This window comes from Erigeron canadensis, chromosome 1, assembly GCF_010389155.1.
Source record: "Erigeron canadensis isolate Cc75 chromosome 1, C_canadensis_v1, whole genome shotgun sequence".
In the NCBI taxonomy this organism is placed as follows: Eukaryota; Viridiplantae; Streptophyta; class Magnoliopsida; order Asterales; family Asteraceae; genus Erigeron; species Erigeron canadensis.
Window position 1 is genome coordinate 49,220,394 of NC_057761.1, and position 20,573 is coordinate 49,240,966.

General features: G+C 34.8%; 4 protein-coding genes across 5 annotated transcripts; 1 reads left to right on the plus strand and 3 right to left on the minus strand.

The window, feature by feature from the left end:
• Nucleotides 1-338: 338 nt before the first annotated feature.
• On the minus strand, nucleotides 339-3,198 carry LOC122605577. The gene is made up of 7 exons (XM_043778539.1): nucleotides 3,059-3,198; nucleotides 2,237-2,685; nucleotides 1,666-1,835; nucleotides 1,505-1,585; nucleotides 1,078-1,153; nucleotides 906-992; nucleotides 339-826 (listed from the first exon to the last, which is right to left on the minus strand). The coding sequence occupies exons 2-7, from the start codon at nucleotides 2,655-2,657 to the stop codon at nucleotides 666-668; spliced, it is 996 nt and encodes a 331-aa protein (XP_043634474.1). The 5' UTR covers nucleotides 2,658-2,685; nucleotides 3,059-3,198; the 3' UTR covers nucleotides 339-665.
• A 1,978-nt stretch (nucleotides 3,199-5,176) lies between these two features.
• On the plus strand, nucleotides 5,177-11,694 carry LOC122585058 (SNARE-interacting protein KEULE-like). The gene is made up of 21 exons (XM_043757157.1): nucleotides 5,177-5,252; nucleotides 5,892-5,950; nucleotides 6,338-6,419; nucleotides 6,639-6,717; nucleotides 7,011-7,061; nucleotides 7,146-7,242; nucleotides 7,322-7,354; nucleotides 7,576-7,701; nucleotides 7,770-7,958; nucleotides 8,036-8,119; nucleotides 8,556-8,651; nucleotides 8,728-8,804; nucleotides 8,924-9,020; nucleotides 9,415-9,540; nucleotides 9,673-9,768; nucleotides 9,887-9,994; nucleotides 10,085-10,162; nucleotides 10,249-10,442; nucleotides 10,681-10,771; nucleotides 10,859-10,948; nucleotides 11,459-11,694. Exons 1-21 carry the CDS (start codon nucleotides 5,177-5,179, stop codon nucleotides 11,534-11,536), a joined length of 2,007 nt encoding a protein of 668 aa, XP_043613092.1. The 3' UTR covers nucleotides 11,537-11,694.
• A 208-nt stretch (nucleotides 11,695-11,902) lies between these two features.
• LOC122585369 (deoxyribodipyrimidine photo-lyase) lies at nucleotides 11,903-14,981 on the minus strand. Its single transcript, XM_043757502.1, has 9 exons — nucleotides 14,592-14,981; nucleotides 13,681-14,021; nucleotides 13,350-13,587; nucleotides 13,109-13,266; nucleotides 13,001-13,037; nucleotides 12,814-12,872; nucleotides 12,616-12,697; nucleotides 12,455-12,526; nucleotides 11,903-12,304 (listed from the first exon to the last, which is right to left on the minus strand). The coding sequence occupies exons 1-9, from the start codon at nucleotides 14,910-14,912 to the stop codon at nucleotides 12,101-12,103; spliced, it is 1,512 nt and encodes a 503-aa protein (XP_043613437.1). The 5' UTR covers nucleotides 14,913-14,981; the 3' UTR covers nucleotides 11,903-12,100.
• A 1,615-nt stretch (nucleotides 14,982-16,596) lies between these two features.
• LOC122585368 (deoxyribodipyrimidine photo-lyase-like) lies at nucleotides 16,597-20,328 on the minus strand. 2 transcript variants are annotated; one of them, XM_043757500.1, is made up of 9 exons: nucleotides 19,924-20,328; nucleotides 18,882-19,222; nucleotides 18,566-18,806; nucleotides 18,297-18,454; nucleotides 18,190-18,226; nucleotides 18,014-18,072; nucleotides 17,561-17,642; nucleotides 17,054-17,125; nucleotides 16,597-16,929 (listed from the first exon to the last, which is right to left on the minus strand). In XM_043757500.1, exons 1-9 carry the CDS (start codon nucleotides 20,266-20,268, stop codon nucleotides 16,750-16,752), a joined length of 1,515 nt encoding a protein of 504 aa, XP_043613435.1. In that variant the 5' UTR covers nucleotides 20,269-20,328; the 3' UTR covers nucleotides 16,597-16,749. The 2 variants fall into 2 exon arrangements, with proteins under 2 accessions (XP_043613435.1, XP_043613436.1); XM_043757501.1 differs by lacking the exon at nucleotides 17,054-17,125.
• Between the last annotated feature and the right edge of the window lie 245 nt (nucleotides 20,329-20,573).

The following is a 20,573-nucleotide window of genomic DNA, read 5'->3' on the forward strand; positions in this document are numbered from 1 at the left end:
ATCATAAGAACGGAATAAGAATGCTTTATGATTTTGTTTGTACATATGTAGGGAGCAGGGCATAAAGCTCCTGAGGACAAACCTAGAGAGTTTTGAGATGGCCAAAAGATGGTTTGCATATAGACCTATCTAAATTCTAAACCGACCAGTTAAGTAATGGAAATCTGGAATCATACGTTATAATTGCCAAAGAACCGCTATTTTGCAAGACAATAAAACTTACATTCAAGTTTTATACATGCCAACCAGCTTATTTTGGATTACAATGGTGTGTCAATGATTATTTGTTCCCCTGTAATGAAATGGGTGATCTTCTTGTATTGTATGGTTATGGAAAATCCATGTAATTGACTTCGTTACAATAAGTTTTACTTTGCATATAAATGATATTACATGCCATTTCTGACTTTTCTATACTGAATAAACTATAGATTGATATGTTTTTGTAGGGCAGATTTGTTATATACACTGCTCAAACTAGATCATGATTATTACCTGGTTGGACCATGCTGCTGAAAGTCGAACAGAGCAACAGCTCAGGAGGATTTCAATTCATCATCTAGTTATAACCATATGCATCAAGAAATTCACCAATAGTTATGTGAACAAAATACAAGCTGACATGCTCTTTTCAACAATCTACAAAGCTAGTGACCCTGACCATCTCAGAATCTCCTGATCTTAGGTAACTGACCGTCCTTACCACCATCTGGCCGCCTTCTCACACCCAAGTGTGAGCCAGAGGTACTTCCATGGTTTTGCAAATCCTGTCCTGTCTGCTCAGGTGAAGGCAGTGCCCAACCACCTCTTCTCGGCCCTCCTATCACTACAACATAAATAACAGGAAACATTATTGTATCACTATTAAATGACATATAGTGAAGGTTAACACAATTTAGACGTACCTTCATGAGTACTAACTCCACCAGTCCACCCAGGTAGATGCTTTCTAGCTTCTCCTTTCCAAGCCTCTTCAAATCCGCCGAGCTCATCTGACGCAGCCCCAAAACAAACACATAAGGTTACTCAATGTCATGAATCCTATTGAATGCATTACTATATACTGTATTCTTATACCTTCATTGATGTTGTGCAGCACTTGCATTGTATCTACTCGCCCATCTGATTTTAGATTCCTAGTAACAGTATGGCCCTACCATCACAAGCCGGTTAACTTATTAAACCACAACACATATGATCAATTGCAGAACATATGGGTCAAATCAATAGCCAAAAACGAAACTGTCAGAAGTCCCCCTAGTGTATAATTAATGCAAACAATCTTCTATATCCTTTTATGCACATACGTAAAAAACAACTCCATAGATCGCTAATCCGCTATCGTAATAACCTAGTTTCTATAATACCATGAAATATATTCATTTTTTATATATGAATCTGGATCAACTTGATCCAAGCGGATCAATTACAAACATACAATATGAATTCATTTCCCGACACGCCCATTTTGCAACCTCTACCAGGTAAAAAGACAGTAAGATACCTTATCATGTATTCCCCTTGAAAGCCTATGAGCAGCCTGGCCAGTCATTGAATCGGCTTCTTTATATTCCTCAAATCTCAACTGAAATTCCAGATAACACAACATTTGAGTCATAGAAATATAAATGAAAAAATTCCAGTAAACGTGAACTAATTACTCACTCCATCACTGCCAGTCCTTTTGGTTGAAGATGAAGTATAGTATGCTCCATTAGAACCCCCATATGTTACGGTAGAGCTCTGAAAGGTGACGCTGTGGGCTTGTGGACGTGAGGGCATATTATTCATCATACTGAACATATCTCCAAACTGTGTCTGCCTTTGCTCTCTACCTGCAACAAGACAACTGGTTGTTTATTTGCATTGTTGTTCATTACATCAAATAAAAATTTCATATAAATTAGAACCTAAATATTGCGAAACTATATTGTTATAAAGGCAAACACAAACTCTAATTTAAAGTTTTTGTCCGCTTATACGAGTTCATACAACAAAAGGAATAAACGTCACGAAATGCTTATGACACAGCTTTTTCTATATTCGGTAACGCTCATTCCTATTTAGAGGCGTATTTACTCGACCTTGTTCATTTATAATAGTGATACTCCGGCTTAGCATATCAGCACAAGTCGGCTGTTTTAGGTCATCCGATAAACGACTTCAATCATCAAACACATACTAAATCATATATTAAAGGCGTATTCATAGAAATAACAAGTAAAACACACTCTACCTTCAAATTCATCATCGGGATGCTCAATGTAAGGTTGCATATCATGCCTAGTATGAGGCCGAGGATTTTCTTTCTCACTGTCTTCCGCATCAGACTGATCTTTTTCATCATCAGAGTTCAATTCTTCAATAATCGGTCCTCTTGAACTATTTGGCAGGGAAGGTCTACTTTCATGAATTCGAGGTGCTTGTCCATCTATGAACGGATTTGATCTTGGACCAAAGAAGCTTGACCCGAATGGATTCATATTCATGAAAGGACTCCCTGCGAGTCCAGACGGGAATACTCCACCAAATGGACGTGTAAAGAAAGGGTCATCAAATGGATCCCTTCCTCCGAAAACACTAGGCAAACCCCCGAAATCAGCAAAAGGATCGCCGAAACCAAATACCGGATTGCCTCTTCCTCTCCCACCCTGCATCTTCGTCAAACTATTTCTCTCTCTCTCTCTGAAGAGAGCAATTCAATAAAATATTTTCCGACAATCACAAAAGTATATACTTATAATTCACAAGTACAAATATCAGAGTAAGATTAGGCATTTAAAATCATCATCATGATAATATAAAAAATCTAATTTCTACAATTTACCAAAACTTATATATAATTATAAATGACTAAACAATTAATCAGATTCCAATTTCTAAGTAATTAAAACCAAACATTTTATTTCCTAAAAAAACTGACGAAATCAAACACAATAAGATCACATAATATAAATATCGATCGATTTTTAAAACAAAACCTAATTCAGGTAACTGATAATTAAAGATTATAATTATAAGTAATAAAATAATAATGAAAACATATTCAGTATGATACCTTGATTTTGCAGAATCGAGTGACAATTGGAATAAAGAGATTAATAATGATAATTTTAAGAGTAAAAATAAGAAGGGAAAAGTGACTGGTTATAGTAGCGTTTTACGGTAGGTCGGTTTAATCCAGGTTCGGTGCTAAAGAAAGTAGCCTAGTCTAGTAATCTAATCCACGATACATAATTTTAAGAGTAAAAATAGAATAAGGTTTTTTTGGCTCACATAATTTCCCGAATTAACCTCTAAAACATGATAATTAATTTTCAAAGTTAAACTAGCAATTCTCAAATTAAAAGTTTTTACCGTGTATATCATTTACTTTTGTTATACTAGGACGATACCCGGCAATGCGGCAGTGGTCGTGACGGGGACAGTGCGGTGGTGGGAGCGACTGTTGGTGGGGAAACGATATCAAATGGGGTAGATAGTTGATGTAAAACTCTTTGATTCAAAAGGTTAATGAAGATATTTTAAAAGATAAATGATTGGTAGTGTAATTTAACCATTAATGTTATTTTAGATTATTTCTCCATGTAACCTTTAAAGAGAGACTTATTTTTTTAATTAAATGGTATAAAAGTATTGATCATGTGTATAGGGAAATTAAAATTAAAAAATTGAGGTATTTTGAGTATAAAAAGAGATAAATTTCCTAAAATAAGAGAATTAAATATGTTTTATAAGGGGTCATTTTAGTTACTCAGACTAGTTACCTTTAAAAATATGCTTTAAGTTTTTCTTTTTATTTAAAAAACTAGCACGTTACCCGCGCAATGCGGCGGTAGTCGTGGCGGTGACGATGTGGTGGTAGATGCGACTATTTGTGATAGATGAGACGTCGATTGATGTAGATTATTAATAGGGATATTTTAAAAAATAAAGGATTGATAGTATAACTTAATCATTAATGTTAAGGGGTAGTGTAAGTAAAAATATTTTAGTGCTAAGTAAAAATATTACATATCTTAAGGGTGGTAGATGAAAATAGTACATGGAAGGACATTTTAGACATTTCCCTCCATGTAACTTTCAACATGAGGGGTTATTTTCTTTAATAAGTAGTATAGATAGACCTCCTTGCTAGTAGATCATCTTTAGATGGTTTGTAATATATCACGTAATCTTAAGCATACGTGACAGAAAATTTCAACCTTGATATCTAAATTATTTTGAAAGCTCTTTTTGTTGTTTTCCCATATAAGTTTTAGACTTTTAGATTATTTTTAATACAAAATATGTTTATAGGATTTTTGTGTTGTATATTTATGTGACTATGGAAGAACATCTAGAAACTAGAGACGCGCAATTTTGTAAGTAAGAAAAGTAGGAAACCACTATTCCTTAATTTGATAATTTCAGCAACCGAATTTACACGGAAAATTAATAAATATTACTGTACATCAGTGACTATGTTCATAATGTGTTATAAAATCAATTCTAATACTTATAATAAAACTTAAACATTATTTTTTTAACGGGACTAAAAGTCTAAAATATAACTCAATGACATGATAATAACATGTTGAAAATAATGGGAGCTTAAATTAAGGAATACTCATCATATATGCCTGGTGTAATGACGAGTATGATTATTGACAATCAATCTCCATAATTCACGTTATAGAAAACCATCAACCAAAGTTTAATTTGTTCTGAAAAGTGAAAACTTATAATTAAAATCCGCATAATCCTTTGTTTCTAAATGTTTGCTTAAAAGATGTTAAAAATTTGCATAGTATTTTTTTTTAACGACCTCCATGATGATTTAGTAATCATGTTGACATCATGTTTCTATTAAACCAGTTTCTAAACAAACCAGCTGACCCGATACGACCATATCAAAAAATTAAAAAAATAATATAAGAAAAATCACCTAATACCACGTACGAAACTTCGAGTTACATTCGGGTCAGCCATTTAATTTTAAATTATATAATCTTCAAGATATATTCATCTACGGAGTATATATTTTCCTCCGTTCCACCATCATTTTAACTGTTTTTCGATCTCTTCTTTCTTCTTCTTCATATTCTGTACTCGAATAACATAATATAATCATAATAATATATTAATTCATTTAATTACCGATCAATCAATTTGCATTATCCAAGATATCATAAATATGTCGATGTCAGATTCTGATACATCTTTTTACGGTCGCAATGAGAATAAAAATTTCAGACGAACTAGTCGTGATCGTAAGTTTTCAATTTTATTTATTTTTATGTGTGTACGTATACATGTATTGTATTGTATATCATCGTACGTACGTGTATGCATGCGAAATGAATTTTGTTTTCAGCTATGGTGATCATTTGTTATCACCTTAAGTTTTAAATTCTTGTATATTTTGTCCGTTAAATGTTCATTTGAAAACTAAAAATGTTTGTCAAACACACTGTGATGTGTTTATAGCTACCCATCACCATCATCTCTCTCTTTGCTCCACCTCCTCTGGCGAAGTAAGGACAACGCCTGTACCGTATCAAAGCACCACACTATCTCTTGGATCGCCGTCCATCAAATCCACACCATTCTCATATGCGTCCGACTTCCAATCCCTTTATAAATGTCTCAAGGTAGGCTACCGAGAAGGGCGAAGCCCCCTGAACGGCATAGCTGTTCGATTAAGGACTTAGCCCGTATCGTATGACAATTTTCGACGATGGTGATTGACAGCTATTAACACATTGTGTGAAGTTTCAAATCACAGTGTGTTTGACTAGTTTTATGGTTTTCACACAAACTTAGTTTTCAAATGATGATAACCCTATTTTGTACATATATCATGTTTGTATGTATTAAATACTAATTCGTTTTCGCTCATCATATGTTAGGACTTTTGTATGAAATGATCAGATCCGCGAAAAGACCAGACTCCAAATCAAATTGGAAGGTATTATCATAAGTCATGTCACCAGCCCAAGTGTTTGAAAGTGTATTCAACTTTAATATGAAGTTTATTGTATGTATACGACTTGTGTTTATAATTAAGACACTTCATTTTTGTCTAACCAAGCTAAGTATCCAGCTTTTGCTAGCATCCATGCACTATATATCTAAAAGTTGGATACACATAATAACAATACTTGAAGTTGAATATACATACTATAGAACTTTTCTATTAGGTGTACCCAACTTTTAAATTTCGGGCTAGATTTATAGGCTGCCTTAAGGCAATTTACTTTCTATTTCCGAGTTGAATCAGTTTATTGGTTATCTTATAGTTATTTCATTCTTTGCTCTTTTCATTTTTGTTAAAATCTGACGTTCCTTTCCTTAGGTACTAATTATGGACAAAGTTACTGTTCGAATTCTGTCATACTTGTGCAAAATGGCTGACATGACAGAAGAAGGAGTTTCATGTAAGGCAAATACACCAGTCTGAAAAAATGTGATTTCTTTTTGTCATAATATTATATAGAATGGTTACTTGAATAGATGTTTTTGTTATTTCATTATCTGTTGACAGCCATATTTTATCATTTTGAATTAGTGATATATAACAACGACATTCACATATGCCTCATGAAACTAGTTTGTTAGTTGTAATGATAATTAAGCATCATTATTTCTTTATGCAGTGGTGGAAGACATAAACAAGCGAAGACAACCACTGCCTAACATGGATGCAGTATACTACATCCAGCCAACAAAAGAAAAGTAATTATTATTTTTTTTATATATATAACAATCAATATGCATTTATGTTTAATTAGTTCTGTTTTTCTGTCATTTGTTTTTCGATCCGTTCGCTTTCATACTGTCAATGTAGAACATTATGTAACAAAATATTGAACACTTACTAGCCCCGGGGACTCCTCAAGATGAACAGCAGTGTTTAGTCATAGGGAATGTGTTGTTATTAACATCCTTCACAAGATAATCTAGTGACATGGTAGATGTAAATCTCATAGAGATGCTGAAAATCTTATATTATTTCTGTTGAAATGTAGTGTCGTCTTGCTCTTGTCTGACATGGCTGGAAAATCACCTCTATATCGAGAGTAAGTGAAAGATTTCCTTTTTCTTTCCATCCTGTATCTTTAACTTTGATTTCAAACTTTGATTTTCTTTTTTTGTTTTTTCAGTGCGTACATCTTCTTTAGCTCAACCGTTCCAAGAGAATTAATTGCTGATATTAAAAAGGAGCCAACAATTAAATCTCGCATACGTGGCATGAAAGAGGTTGAATCGTTTCCTTATCACCTTTTTGTTTAGTATTAGCAACTTTCTCGTTATTCTAACTTTTGAGGGGAATGCGCAGATGAACTTGGAGTACTTTGCCCTTGATAGCCAGGTATATGATATTGCTTGAATAAATTGGTTCACTTATTTAATTGTCATTGTGATTGGCTGGGAACCGTAAATGATATGTTTCTTTTAGTAAGTTCTGCATGATATTGATTAATGGTCACATTCTGGACATATTTAATTGGAAATCCAGTGATGAGGCAAAACACACTATTTCCATCTATATGATGTGTTTTGGTATTGACAGACCAAAATTATTCCATACAGTGTTTTATTACTGATCATGGGAAGGCCTTTGAAGAACTTTACGGGGATATGGAAGTTAGCCGAAATGGAGATGAATATCTAACTGCAATGGCCAATCGTATCGCAACTGTTTTTGCTTCAATGCTGGTACATAAATGTGTTCTATCTACCGTGTCTATATCTAAATTTGTATCTTATACGCTTTTTTGTTTCAGGAATTCCCATCTGTACGTTACCGAGCTGCCAAATCCCTTGACCCTACTACAATGACAACATTTTGTGATCTGATCCCTACAAAACTTGCTGCCGCTGTTTGGAATTGTCTTATGAAGTATAAAACTCTCCCCAGCTTCCCACAGATTGAAACCTGCGAGCTGCTCATCTTAGATAGATCAATAGACCAGGTATTTATCCTAATGTCAGTTATTTTCTTTGTGTGGCCTCTCATCTTAAGTTATGTCCTCTGATTTCTCCTGTCTAGGTGGCACCTATCATTCATGAATGGACGTATGATGCCATTATCCATGATTTACTAGAAATGGATGGAAATAAATATGTTCATGAGGTTGGTCAAAAGTTGTCCGATTATAGTCAAACAATTAGAGGTGGCAAGATGGGTGGGCTGGGTAACAGGTCAAAGAGGCCACTTTGTAATAAGAGTCAAAATGGGTCTGTTTGACCACAAAATCAGTTTTTGTCCAGACTAAAAAATCAAGAATGAAGTGTATATATTAGGTATGATCACAAAAAAAGTTTCAGTTTATATCTAAATATCTGAATAAAGTGATTTAAAAGGTTCTATGTGTTAAATCTGTGGAGCTTTGAACTTATTTGACCCGTTCCCTTTTTAGCTAACTTTGTGTTGAGCTGTTTGAACTAAAAGTCAACCCAAATCGACCAGTTTTATAAGTAAATGGGTCGAAATTGCCACTTCTAATAAAAACCGTTTAATGTGTTTGGTTTTCTTTTGCTATTATATGTCAAGTAATTATACTGCTTAGGTTCCGAGCAAAACAGGTGGTTTTGAAAATAAAGAGGCCCTTCTTGAGGAACATGATCCGGTGTGGCTAGAGCTCCGCCATTCACACATAGCAGATGTATGTCTAGTCAGCATTGTATATCAGTTTTAAACAAATATTATCATATGGTTTTTGATCAAGGGTCCATTGTTAGGCTAGTGAACGGTTGCATAACAAGATGACAAACTTTGTGTTGAAGAATAAAGCTGCACAGATGCATCAAGGTGCAAGGTCAGTTTGCAGATGCTTTCGATGAAACTGAACCTTATATTTCAAAACAAGGTGGTCATTTTATATGATTGTACCTGGTTTATAAAGCGCCATTTGCTATTCTTTTCCCCCCCCTGTAGAGATGCTGATCAGGTGTCTACTCGTGACTTGCATAAGATGGTTCAAGCATTGCCACAATATAGTGAACAAATAGAAAGACTATCCCTCCATGTTGATGTAAGTTTCCAAACAATGTTAAATGTTACTCTCAGATACTAGGCATCACAATATTATCTCCTGTTGTAATCCTTTGTTATTTGATGATAGAAGTGGTAAGTAGATAACAGGTGGGTCAAAGGATTAATTACGTATATAAATGATTCGTGAAGTAACTTCTATTTATCAAAACCCGAAGTGCAAAAATTCACATTTCTAGAATACAGCACCTCACAGTTTATTTATCTTTTTATAGTTTGGTTTTATCACCAAAGTGAATTTCTTAAGTTTAATTTGTTTTTAAGATTCGCTGACAGATAACAAAAACAATTGCTCTTGTTTCGGGACTTTAGTACTACTACTTAGAAAAAAAGGGACAGACTACCTGACTTAATATCTGATTTGACTGAAATAGATTGCTGCAAAGATTAACAGTATCATTCGGGAGTTCGGACTTAGAGAGTTGGGGCAACTAGAGCAGGATCTTGTCTTTGGAGATGCAGGAACCAATGATGTCATCAACTTTCTTAAAGGACAAACGGTAAGAAAACTAATGATATACAACCAGTAGGAAAAACATGATCAGATCATCAATAGTTTATGAACATGCCAGTCTGTAGGCACCAAGCTGTACATATCGATACTTATATATATATGTTCTCTCTTCATCCAGGATGCAACAGATGAACAAAAGGTACGATTATTAATGATCTATGCAGCAACTCGTCCTGAGAAGTTGGAGAATGCTAAATTTACAAAGTTAATGGAGGTGAAGATTTTCTTCATCATTTAACTTTGATCTTATATGAGTTGTTTGATAACAATTCTTTGACATTATTTTAATGCATGATATTGATATTTTGCTATTATTTATATCATGTTTTTAGCTAGCAAACCTTTCTCCTGATGATATGAATGCTGTTTACAATATGAGATTTCTTGAGGCAGCCCCAGAAACCAAGAAGAACTCAAGTAGTGCCTTCTCATTTAAGAAGGTATATACACAGATTTATAGTTTGTTGACTTTCATGTTTGCTGAACTTCATCTCTGACTAGTCAGTATCTTCCGCTAAAAATGATTTCAGAAGAAACATGCTCTTAGAAAAGATCGCCCTGGTGAAGAAGCGGCTTGGCAGTTATCCCGCTTTTATCCCGTGATTGAGGTGCCGTGTAGCACACTTATTTACAATAAACACATGTCAGCATTTCCTTTTTAGTGAGTAGAATTTACATCATATAATGTTTTCAGGAACTCATAGAAAAACTTAGCAAAAATGAACTACCAGTGAATGAATACCCATGTATGAATGATCCAAGTCCAACTTTTCATGGGGCTTCACATTCTGTGTCTGCACGGGTACTTGATACTCCATCTGCTCACTCAATGAGATCGAGGCGATCAACATGGGCTAGGCCCCGCAACTCTGATGATGGGTATACCAGGTTGGCATGCTTGTAGTTAATTCATTGCGTGATTGTAAATTTGTATATGTTTTGGTAGTCATATCTGATGCGTTAGCTTTATGTTAAAAACAAACCATAAAAGGGTCAACCTGGCCTAGACAGTTTTGACCTGCATTAAAAAGGATCCTTTTGACTTGACCCATCCTACTACCTCCAGTTAATCTTAGATCCTCTCATTGCTACTTATAGAGATGTAACCTCTCAATCTGTTCTGCAGTGATTCAGTTTTGAGGCAAACAACTAGCGAATTTAGAAAGATGGGTAAACGTATTTTTGTTTTTATTGTTGGCGGTGCAACTAGATCAGAGGTAAGAATGTTCTGTTTTATTGGAAATAACAGATTCTAATATTCTATAGTGGTGAACATTATTCTGTTACATTTGCTTTTCAATCAGCTGCGGGTTTGTCATGAGTTAACATTAAAATTGAGAAGAGAAGTCATTCTAGGTTCATCTAGTCTTGATGATCCAGCCCAATTTGTTGAGGTCAGTAACATCTCATCTATTCTTGAAGTCTCACAGATAAGGAAATGCAACACTAAGATTAGGAACATACCAGAAATCCAGAATGGTATTTTGGATGTGAAGGCATTCATTCACTAAATTTATATACCTCTGATTCACATTTATGTACTTGAAGATCCTCTTTATATGATTGTGATTGATATATTCAATGTATATGTACAAAGTTTTGAATTGAATTTACAAACTGTCACTTTTTATCCAACAACTTTCAACATATAAAATTATAATTAAAGTTACAGAATTAGTGAATGGATGGCTTTCCGTCCTTACCTAATCCGGATCCCTGTAACATCAAATATGGATCGCTGCATGCTGTGATTTGTAAGCACTTGTTTTTTTTTTCTTTCCAAAAGGCACATTAGAGTGTGATATGTGTTTATTAGATGGACTTGTACTGAGATTCCCATTGATTTATGTTTATGTATATTTCATTATTATATTTCCATTAATGGCCTCTCTATGGTGATGCAGAAACTGAAGTCGCTGACTCCCACTGAGAACGAGAATGAAAATGAGAACGAGATCTCATTGGATGATCTTGAAATCTAGACATGATTTTCTATTCATGCACCTAAACCAGTCATTCAACTCATTGCTAGTACTCTTTAAGTTATAGATCATAGATGTAAAGCTCTGGCAATCATTGCCTCAAGCCTGGTTCTCATAAACACTTTGGGTCGTATGGAATTGTTTTTTCACCTTGTATATTCGTCTAGACGATTCTCTTACATAAAATCTTTTATAGTATATAATTATATAAAATCAATTTTTTATTACATGGTTTTCACATCTTCTCCTTGGACAAGCTACACACTATATACTGGCATATACATTTATAGACATAGTAGTGTTTACATTATCTATTTCTTTGACATTTATAGAAATAGTAGAGTTACCGCTGTACTTGGCAAACAGTACTAATAAATGACAATTTCTAATTTCTCTTCATGGCTACAAAAATGATTGAAAATATGTTCTCTAAGGTACATAATATATATGTCAATGATACGAAACTACGAACTAACTGTTAGTGGCGCAACCCAATAAGATAAACAAAAACATATATAGTGCATAGTACAGTAGTGAATCAAGTATCAGATCGAGAAATCAGCATCAAGTAAGTTTCTTCACAGGCAACTGTTGAATACTCGTGAGTTGTTTTGCCTTGCTATTAAGCAAGGTTTCCCCTTTCCGTTTCTTGATATCACCCACTAACCTCTTCACATACGCAATGTATCCATCAACATCAAATTTCCTCTTGCATCCAGCATAGTTCATGTATCTTATCTTTCCAAAGACTGGTCTCTCTCGCCAACCCTGGGACCAAAGAATTAAAGAAATAATATCTTAAATTTGTGCAAAAAAGTTAACGTCTGTTACTTAGTCCTATATGTATGGGTGTGATCAGCTAGTTGAATCCAAGATTTTATGTAAATAAAGAAGAAGATGCAAGCAACAAAATGAGACCTGGTCGTGTATACCACAAATTGACCACATACAACCAACGTATCCATTTGGATCTCTCCCGTCTAAATGATACTGCGAACAAAATCATTTACAAGTTCCTCAGATTTAAGACAGGACATAGAAATAAAAAAAAATTGGTCGACTTTTACAGTTTTACATACCTTGTCATTTAAATAGACTGCTATTTCTAAAGCTTCTTGGGGGCTAGTCGTCCATTCGAGGATTTTTTTGGCCCAGTACATTCTGTTATCAAGTTATACGACAAAAATTAAAGTTAAGACAAAACCTGAAATCTCATACTCTTTTCTTCATGCTATATAAACACGATCCCACAAACAAACAAGCAAAAAAACCCTTACCGCATGAAACCATGCATCTTTCCATTATGAACCATCTCTAACTGTGAAGCATTCCATAGCTGCAAGTAAGAACAATAATCCAAGTCTAAGCATAGAAACTAGCTAGCTAAGAAATATAAACATTCAGTCAAGAGAAAACATTTGCAAATGTTTACTAGAATAAGTGAAATAGAGTATAGTAGTTTACAAGATCTGCAGTTTGTGCCTTCTCCAGCTGCTCCCTCCTGCACATGATGCACCATTATTTAAGTGATCAAACAAAGACTAAGAGGATAAAAACAAGCAATGCACTTACGTGTATAGATGTTCACGTGCGTCTAAGGCATGGTCCATAAGTGTTTTTTGCGCCCAGTCCCATGCACCCTGTAACGAATCATAATGAGGCTGATAATAGCAGAAGTTATCAGACAGTTCCCTGCGCACGATCAGTTCCTCCAGAAATGTACCAACCGCCTTCATTTCATCCAAAAAAGATCATGAAACTGATATTTATTAAATAATCGAGAACAATACCAGTTACACTACCATTTACAAACCTGTGGATTAACTTTGCGTAATTTATGGGCCTCAATTGCACAGCGTTGGGCCGATATCTGCCCAAAGTGCAGATATGGAGAAAGACCAGAAAGCCCTTTGGGTTTTAAGGGGTTATTACGATCTGTGGAGTAATTCTTTAATCCAATTGTTAAGAAACCCTTAGTCCCCATCAATGTTTCCAATGCAGCATTTTCTCCTGATTTACACCATTCGATTTCAGGAACTTCAGCTCCTTCCCTGGCCATAAACCAATATTATCAACTTCAAAACATCCAATATGTCCCAACTCGATTATAAAAGTGAACCATATGTAAACACTCAAAATCTTACCTTAATACATTTTCAATAAGCGTTTCCCAATCAATAATCTGATTTGGGTTACCCCATTTTCGGCTCTGAGGCATTAACTTCGGAAATTCAATCAAATAAGCAGGAAGCCAGTTATTGATCTTACGTCTAATGGTTCTAGCTCCGTATTCCAACTTATCTGATGCCACCCATGTGGGTACTACGTTGTGTGCATCAACTTCATGAATCGATACAGAATCAGACACCCTTTTAACTATCTCTTCTTTCCATCCCCTAACTTGCCTTAATGGTGAAAAATCCGTAACCAATAGCGAAGCTCCACATTCTTCTAAAAAACTAGGAATTGTATCAATAGCTTCCCCCTATATCAGACAACTTTTGGTTTATTTTATTCATCATTTAGTATTATATATATTCCCAAGTGCATAACAATGTATCCAACTTGTCACATTCAGTATGCTATTGTATTTATCGAATTTCCAATTTTGTTATTCTATATACCCCCTCCGTTCCAAAATAGGAAAGACGGACACTTATTTTGGGACAGAAAGGAAAGATAGACCCCCACCTTTTCTTTTCTTTTCTTTTTTTTTTTCCTTTTTCGTTAATGTGACAACCACACATCAACAAAGCTAGTGTCATTTTAATGGTTTACAAGTAATAGAAACTCAGATACAATAATAACAGTAACTTAAAGATGGCTACATACAATAACAATTTCAAATGTTGACTATACACCTTAATAAAACTGGATAAATTATATACATTCATTAATTTTGTACACTTAGCCCTTTCATTACGCCTGTACTAATTTTTGTCCATCTCAAAAAAAAAAAAAAAACCTATCATGAAAACTATAGACTTGACATATATAAATTAATTAATTAAGAAAAACATAATAGTACAAAATAGAATAATAGTAAATGACTTGCCTGAAACAAGAAAAAGGGAATATGAAGAGTTTGTTGGAAATCGAGATGAAGTTGCTGTAACCCTCTTAACATAAACCCCAACTGACGAGCTTTTGCGCCTAAGAACCGATCGAACAAATTAAACGCAACCGCGACTGGAACATTACGTTTGTTGGCTTGATCAACGGCATGAATCAATGCCCAGTTGTCTCTCAACCGTTGATCTCTAAACATCCAGTATACGACTGGGCCGGGTTTAGGAAGTTGGTTTGTTATTATTGCTTCTTTAAGAACCCGGATTCGGCCTAATTGCACGGAAGTGTCAGCGGCGGCGGTTGTCATTTTTTTGGGAGAGAATAATAAATGAAGTGATCAGGGGGAAGGCAAATAGGCAATGGCGGTTGCTGTAGAGATTAGTTGGAAAAGGATGAAAGAAAAATGGAGGGAAAAAATGGGAAGTTATGGTTTAGAAATGTACACGTTTACAAGTTTGATTGGTTTTGATGTTGTACACGTCATCTAGATAAAAGTACATCAATTAACTTTGATGTAACCGCTTCGAAAAACGCTATTGTTTTAAAAGGATTTGGGCCCACGCTGCTACGGCCAATGGGTTTACATGTAACTGGGTTCCAGTCAAATTTTAGATATCTTTTTAACGTCATTTGTAACGGTTCACTATTTTCATCTATGCCAGTCTTTTTATGCCATGTCAATTTTACCTTTTTATAATTATCACCTTTTCTTATTTTTCTTAACCATTCACTTTTAAATTAATACCTATTATATCTCACAATATACTCAATCAAAATAAAACATAAGCTAAACTATACAACATACACTTAAATTAAAGCGGATTCAACATAAGCTAAATCATTCACCTATCTCCTCTTCACCTTCTCGGCTTAAAATCTCACCTATCCATTATCTCCTTTCACCTATAGTCTTACCATCCTTTTAAGGATGGTATTAAAAGTTATTGGCTTTGATAAAGTGATTGATTGGATATATAATATATATTTGAGTTAATTTAATATAATTAGTTCATGCTTACTAAGTAAAAAAAAAAGTTTATACATTACGTTAATATTGACTATTGAGAGACATATTTCTTAGGCTAATTGGTTAAACGGGCCATCCACACCGATGAAAACTTACTTGCGTATTCATAGATGTTTTGGCTTGTTAATCATAGTTTTTAGAAACTATGTTCAACTGATTCCAAACTATGATTTGTTAGTATTAGTTTCTCCTTGCTCGATACATTGTAACTGGCACGAGTACTTTTTTTTTTATTGTAGTACAGTACACGTAGTTAATGCCTTGAAAAAAACTCTTGAAAATATAATATCGATAATATCTATATTTGTAATCGTATAATTGGCTCCTAGCTAATATAATTTTCTCCTTAAAAAACCAAAATGTCTAGATCTTGGTTGGGTTTTCAAGTGATAGTAACACCTTAGGCTTTAAGTATTTTTGTCATTTTTTGAGTTGGGTTATTTTTTATGAGGGAAATTCATAATCAAACCACAAATCAACTTAATAAATTGACCTAACAACACGATGACGACACTTGTCAAAATCAAAGGAAGAGATTGACAGAGAGAATGAGTGGATACACGTGTCATGTGACAAAAGCCCTAAAGCTGAATGGAGTGGAGCGGCGGATCCGGTGACTCATGCATGGATTGCCTACTATATGCCGGCTACACAATGCTTGTTAGGCCCCGGCAAAAAACCTTCTTTGAGTGACTTTTGTACATTGCCAACCACATCTCTCTCTTTTGACCATACACCAAACCTCTTTCTTTATCTCTCTTACATTTTCACTCCCTAGCCAATCACATAGAGCCACTTGTCGAAAGTCCCCCACTCAACTAGATAGCCCAATCCCACTTTTTTTTAAAGGGCTGGATACTCCATTCCTCTCAGCCTAAGTTGATTTTTAAGAGGATATATCATTAGCCTTTTATGAGCCTTCTTTTGGTTTTCGAGTGTAAAAACTGCATCCTGAGCATGTCGATTGGTCAAGAATGAAATAACATAGTACATAGATCATAGATGTATGTCAATACTACAAATTTTGCATTGTGCGAACTTTGTTTTACCTTTTTCAGTTTTGCTTACTCTATAACAAAACGAATGCCTAGTATTTAATTTGAAGAATTACAGTAACTTAATTGGGTATAGCGGGTTGTTTTGCTTTGCTATTAAGCAAGATTTCCTCTTTTTGTTTCTTGACAGCTCTTACTAACTTCTTCACATAAGTAATGTATCCATCAACATTGAATTTCCTGCTGCACCCCGCATAGGTCATGGATCGTATCTTACCATAGACGGGTCGCTCTTGAAAACCCTGAAACGAAATAAAGATTTGACCCACAAAATGAAGGAAAAAAAAGGCAAACAAGAAGGAAAATGATGTAAAACTAATAAATTCAAGAACTTTAACAAAGCATTAATTTGGAAAGATTACATACATTATCGTGTACACCACAGATTGACCACATTATACCAGCATACCCGTTTGGATCTCTCCCATCAATATGATACTGTGCAAAGTAAACAAATTCGTTATTAGACTAGTTAGGATTTCACATGGTGGTGGCAAAATGGTTTGGTCATATGAATTTGGATTTTTAAAAAAGGTTACTTATTGGTACATGAAGAAAATGGGTTTTGATTGAGAGATTCAAAATATTTTTGTATATTGGAAAAAAAACATGTATCTAACTAGTAACTAATGTGCTAAAGGGCGGTCTAGAATGAAGTTAAAGGGTCCGGAAAATTAATCTTTTTGGGCAATTTGCAGTTGCCTTTGGTCCACTTCTATAAAATAAAGTGTTGCAAGAGGTTAATAAAGTGATGTAGGAGATTTTGTGCATATAAGCTAAATGTTTTTATCCATTTGACCCGTTAAGACAAAACATAAACTATAATGACTATGCAAGTAGCTAAGGCCCTTATACAGATGATTAATCGATTACCTTGTCATTCAAATAGACTGCTATTTCTACAGCTTCTTGCGGGCTGCTCGTCCATTCAAGAATCTTTTTTGCCCAATACATTCTGTTATCACCTTTTGCAAATTAGAGATAAAACTTAACCAAATTTTACAAATAACGATACAAGAAAAATCAATCTCTTCATTCCTTAAGCTCCATTTTATCAAAATCATCAGTTTACTTGATTCTTTTTTACCATTTATTGTCATAATCATAAATCTTCTATTATATATAAAAAGATAATATGGCTCACAAGCAGCAGAATACCACAATCAGATTAGCACAAAACCTGTCAATATATATATATATATATCTATATATATATTGACAGCTTTCGTGCTAATCTGATTGTGGTATTCTGCTACTTGTGAGCCATATTATCTTTTTATCTTATTTCTTTTCGCCACCAACCACGATGGAATAATTGCTACTTACCGCATATAGCCATGCATCTTCCCATAATGAACCATCTCTAGCTGAGAAGCATTCCAGAGCTGAAAGTAAGCAATAAGCATAATAAACCATTTTACACAAGTTTGCTAGCAAAAAAATTAAAGATAAACGATCTAACAATCTTTAAGTGGTAGATAAAAAAAAGTATGATAGCTTACAGGATCTGCAGTTTGTGCCTTCTCCAGCTGCTCAATTCTGTGTACAATGCATCATAATCAATCAATCAACCAAAGTCTAAAAGAATCAAAACAAGCAGTGCACTCACGTGTATATACGTTCACGTTTGTCAAAAGCATGGTCTAAAAGTGTTGTCCGAGCCCAATCCCATGCACCATGAAATGAATCATAATGAGGCTCGTAATAGCAGAAATTATCAGCTAGTTCCCTCCACACGACCAGTTCATCCAAAAATTTGTCAACTGCCTTCAGTCCATAATCAAAGATGATGAGATTTGATAGTGTTAGAAAAGAATTTCAATCAAAACTATCAAAACAAAACTGTCAAAAAAAGAAAATGTTTCTTACAATACCAACCTGTGGATAAACTTTGCGCAGTTTACGTGCCTCAAGGGCACAACGTTGGGCTGATATCTGCCCAAAATGCAAATACGGAGAAAGACCAGAAGTTGCTTTGGGTTTAAAAGGGTTATTCCGGTCTGCAGCGTAGTTCTCTAATCTAGTTGCTAAAAAACCAGTCTTACTACCCATTAATGTTTCTAAAGCGGCAATTTCTCCTGGTTCACACCAATCGATTTCAGGAACTTCAGCACCTTCCCTGACCATATGATCATATAATTATCAGTCTTCATAAATTTAACTAACCTCTAAATGCAATAAATTAATATATTACCTTACTACACTTTCAATAAGATTCTCCCAGTCAATAACTCGATTTGGGGCAACCCATTTCCTTGTCCGAGGCTTTATTATTGGGAATTCAGTCAGATAGTCAGGAAACTGGTTATAGATTTTTGGTCTAATGGTTCTAGCATAATCTTCCAACTTGTCTGATGCCGCCCATATGGGTACAATGTTATGTGCATCGACTTCATGAATCGATACAGAATCAGGTACCCTTTTGGTTATTTCTTCTTTCCAGCCTCGAACTTGCCTTAAAGGTGAGAAATCGGTAACCAAAAGGGAAGCTCCACATTCTTCAACAAAACTCGGAATAGTTTCAGTAGCTTCTCCCTACATCAAACAAAATAATTTCTCTAACCAAGTTTTAAAAAACAACATTAAGAGGGACATTTAACTGTTATAGGTGATGTCAAACAAATAGCAACCTACCTTAAGTTTTGTATCTTTTAAGTAATTTTTTGTTTTTGTGGGTAATCATGGGTGTCTTACTCGCTTTACGAGCAGACTAATCACAAAAATTGACTCGCTTTTGCGAGCCCAAAGTCAAAGTGGTGAGCCTCTGTGGCCACTAGGGTATACTTTTTAAGGAATAAGAAATCAAACCTCTGACCACTAAGAAGTTTCACCCTTTTGGGGATGTATGCCCAACCAATAGACCACCACCCTGGTGGTTATGTTTAAGTAATCTTACTTTTATTTAAAGAATAGGGATTGCAATTCATGACACGAACCCAACTGTTGGGCTAAACAGGTTTGCATTGTAACCCATAACATAGTTAATAAATTAGTCGGGTTCAGGCTATCCTTTAGGACCCCACAATCTACGTAAAAACCTAGTAAAAGGTTAAATTATCAATTAATCTATCTCTTCTATGAACTGAAATCGTTAAAATGTACTTTGTTATGTTAATCCCTTCAAGGTAGATCAGATTAATAATAGATCGGTTATCCATTATAAGTAGTAGCATGATTAAAGTAGTTAAATAAAATTCAGTAATAAAACATCTAATAATATTGAATTCATCACTCACCTGAAACAAGAAGAAAGGAATATGAAGATTATCTTCGATATCGCGATGAAGTTGCTGTAACCCTCTTAACATAAACCCCAACTGACGAGCTTTAGCACCTAAAAACGAATCAAACAAATTAAACGCAACCGCAACAGGAACATTAAGTTTGTTGGCTTGATCAACAGCATGAATCAATGCCCAGTTATCTCTCAACCGTTGATCTCTAAACATCCAATATACAACTGGGCCGGTTTCATTAGACTGTTGAGAAAGTTGTCCTAATCCCTCTTTTAGAACCCGAATTCTGCCTAAATGCACCGCCGTGGATCCGATCAAAGACGAAACTGATGCGCCTGTGGCCATTGGAAGAAGAAAATGTATAGTTGTGGGATGGTAGTTCTATGAATGCAGTGAAGCAAAGGTTTCATTCAGTTTACAAGAAATAAAAAAATAAAAAATGGAGGGAACTTACCGATGGAGGTAGTGGTTTGAAAATGTACATGTCATTAGATTTGATTGGTCTAGATTTGGACACGTTATCAATGTTATTTGGTTTTTGATGTGTACACGTCGTCATTGAGGAAAAATGTATTAAAAATCACTTCGAACCAAACTGCTAATTACTCCGTATTTATTATTCCCTCCTGTCATTGGACTTGTGCACATTT

Coding starts and splice junctions, on each gene's coding strand:
- LOC122585058 (XM_043757157.1), top strand. CDS start 5,177: ATGTCGATGTCAGATTCTGATACATCTTTTTACGGTCGCAATGAGAAT. Junction 7,243..7,321: donor GCATACGTGGCATGAAAGAG/GTTGAATCGTTT, acceptor GGGAATGCGCAG/ATGAACTTGGAGTACTTTGC. Junction 9,995..10,084: donor GTGCCTTCTCATTTAAGAAG/GTATATACACAG, acceptor AAATGATTTCAG/AAGAAACATGCTCTTAGAAA.
- LOC122605577 (XM_043778539.1), bottom strand. CDS start 2,657: ATGCAGGGTGGGAGAGGAAGAGGCAATCCGGTATTTGGTTTCGGCGAT. Junction 1,586..1,665: donor AAAGGACTGGCAGTGATGGA/GTGAGTAATTAG, acceptor CTGGAATTTCAG/TTGAGATTTGAGGAATATAA. Junction 827..905: donor TGGAGTTAGTACTCATGAAG/GTACGTCTAAAT, acceptor TTTATGTTGTAG/TGATAGGAGGGCCGAGAAGA.
- LOC122585368 (XM_043757500.1), bottom strand. CDS start 20,268: ATGGCCACAGGCGCATCAGTTTCGTCTTTGATCGGATCCACGGCGGTG. Junction 19,223..19,923: donor TTCCTTTCTTCTTGTTTCAG/GTGAGTGATGAA, acceptor TGTTTGATGTAG/GGAGAAGCTACTGAAACTAT. Junction 17,643..18,013: donor AAGATGCATGGCTATATGCG/GTAAGTAGCAAT, acceptor AGGTGATAACAG/AATGTATTGGGCAAAAAAGA.
- LOC122585369 (XM_043757502.1), bottom strand. CDS start 14,912: ATGACAACCGCCGCCGCTGACACTTCCGTGCAATTAGGCCGAATCCGG. Junction 14,022..14,591: donor TTCCCTTTTTCTTGTTTCAG/GCAAGTCATTTA, acceptor TGTCTGATATAG/GGGGAAGCTATTGATACAAT. Junction 12,305..12,454: donor TTTGTGGTATACACGACCAG/GTCTCATTTTGT, acceptor CTTTGGTCCCAG/GGTTGGCGAGAGAGACCAGT.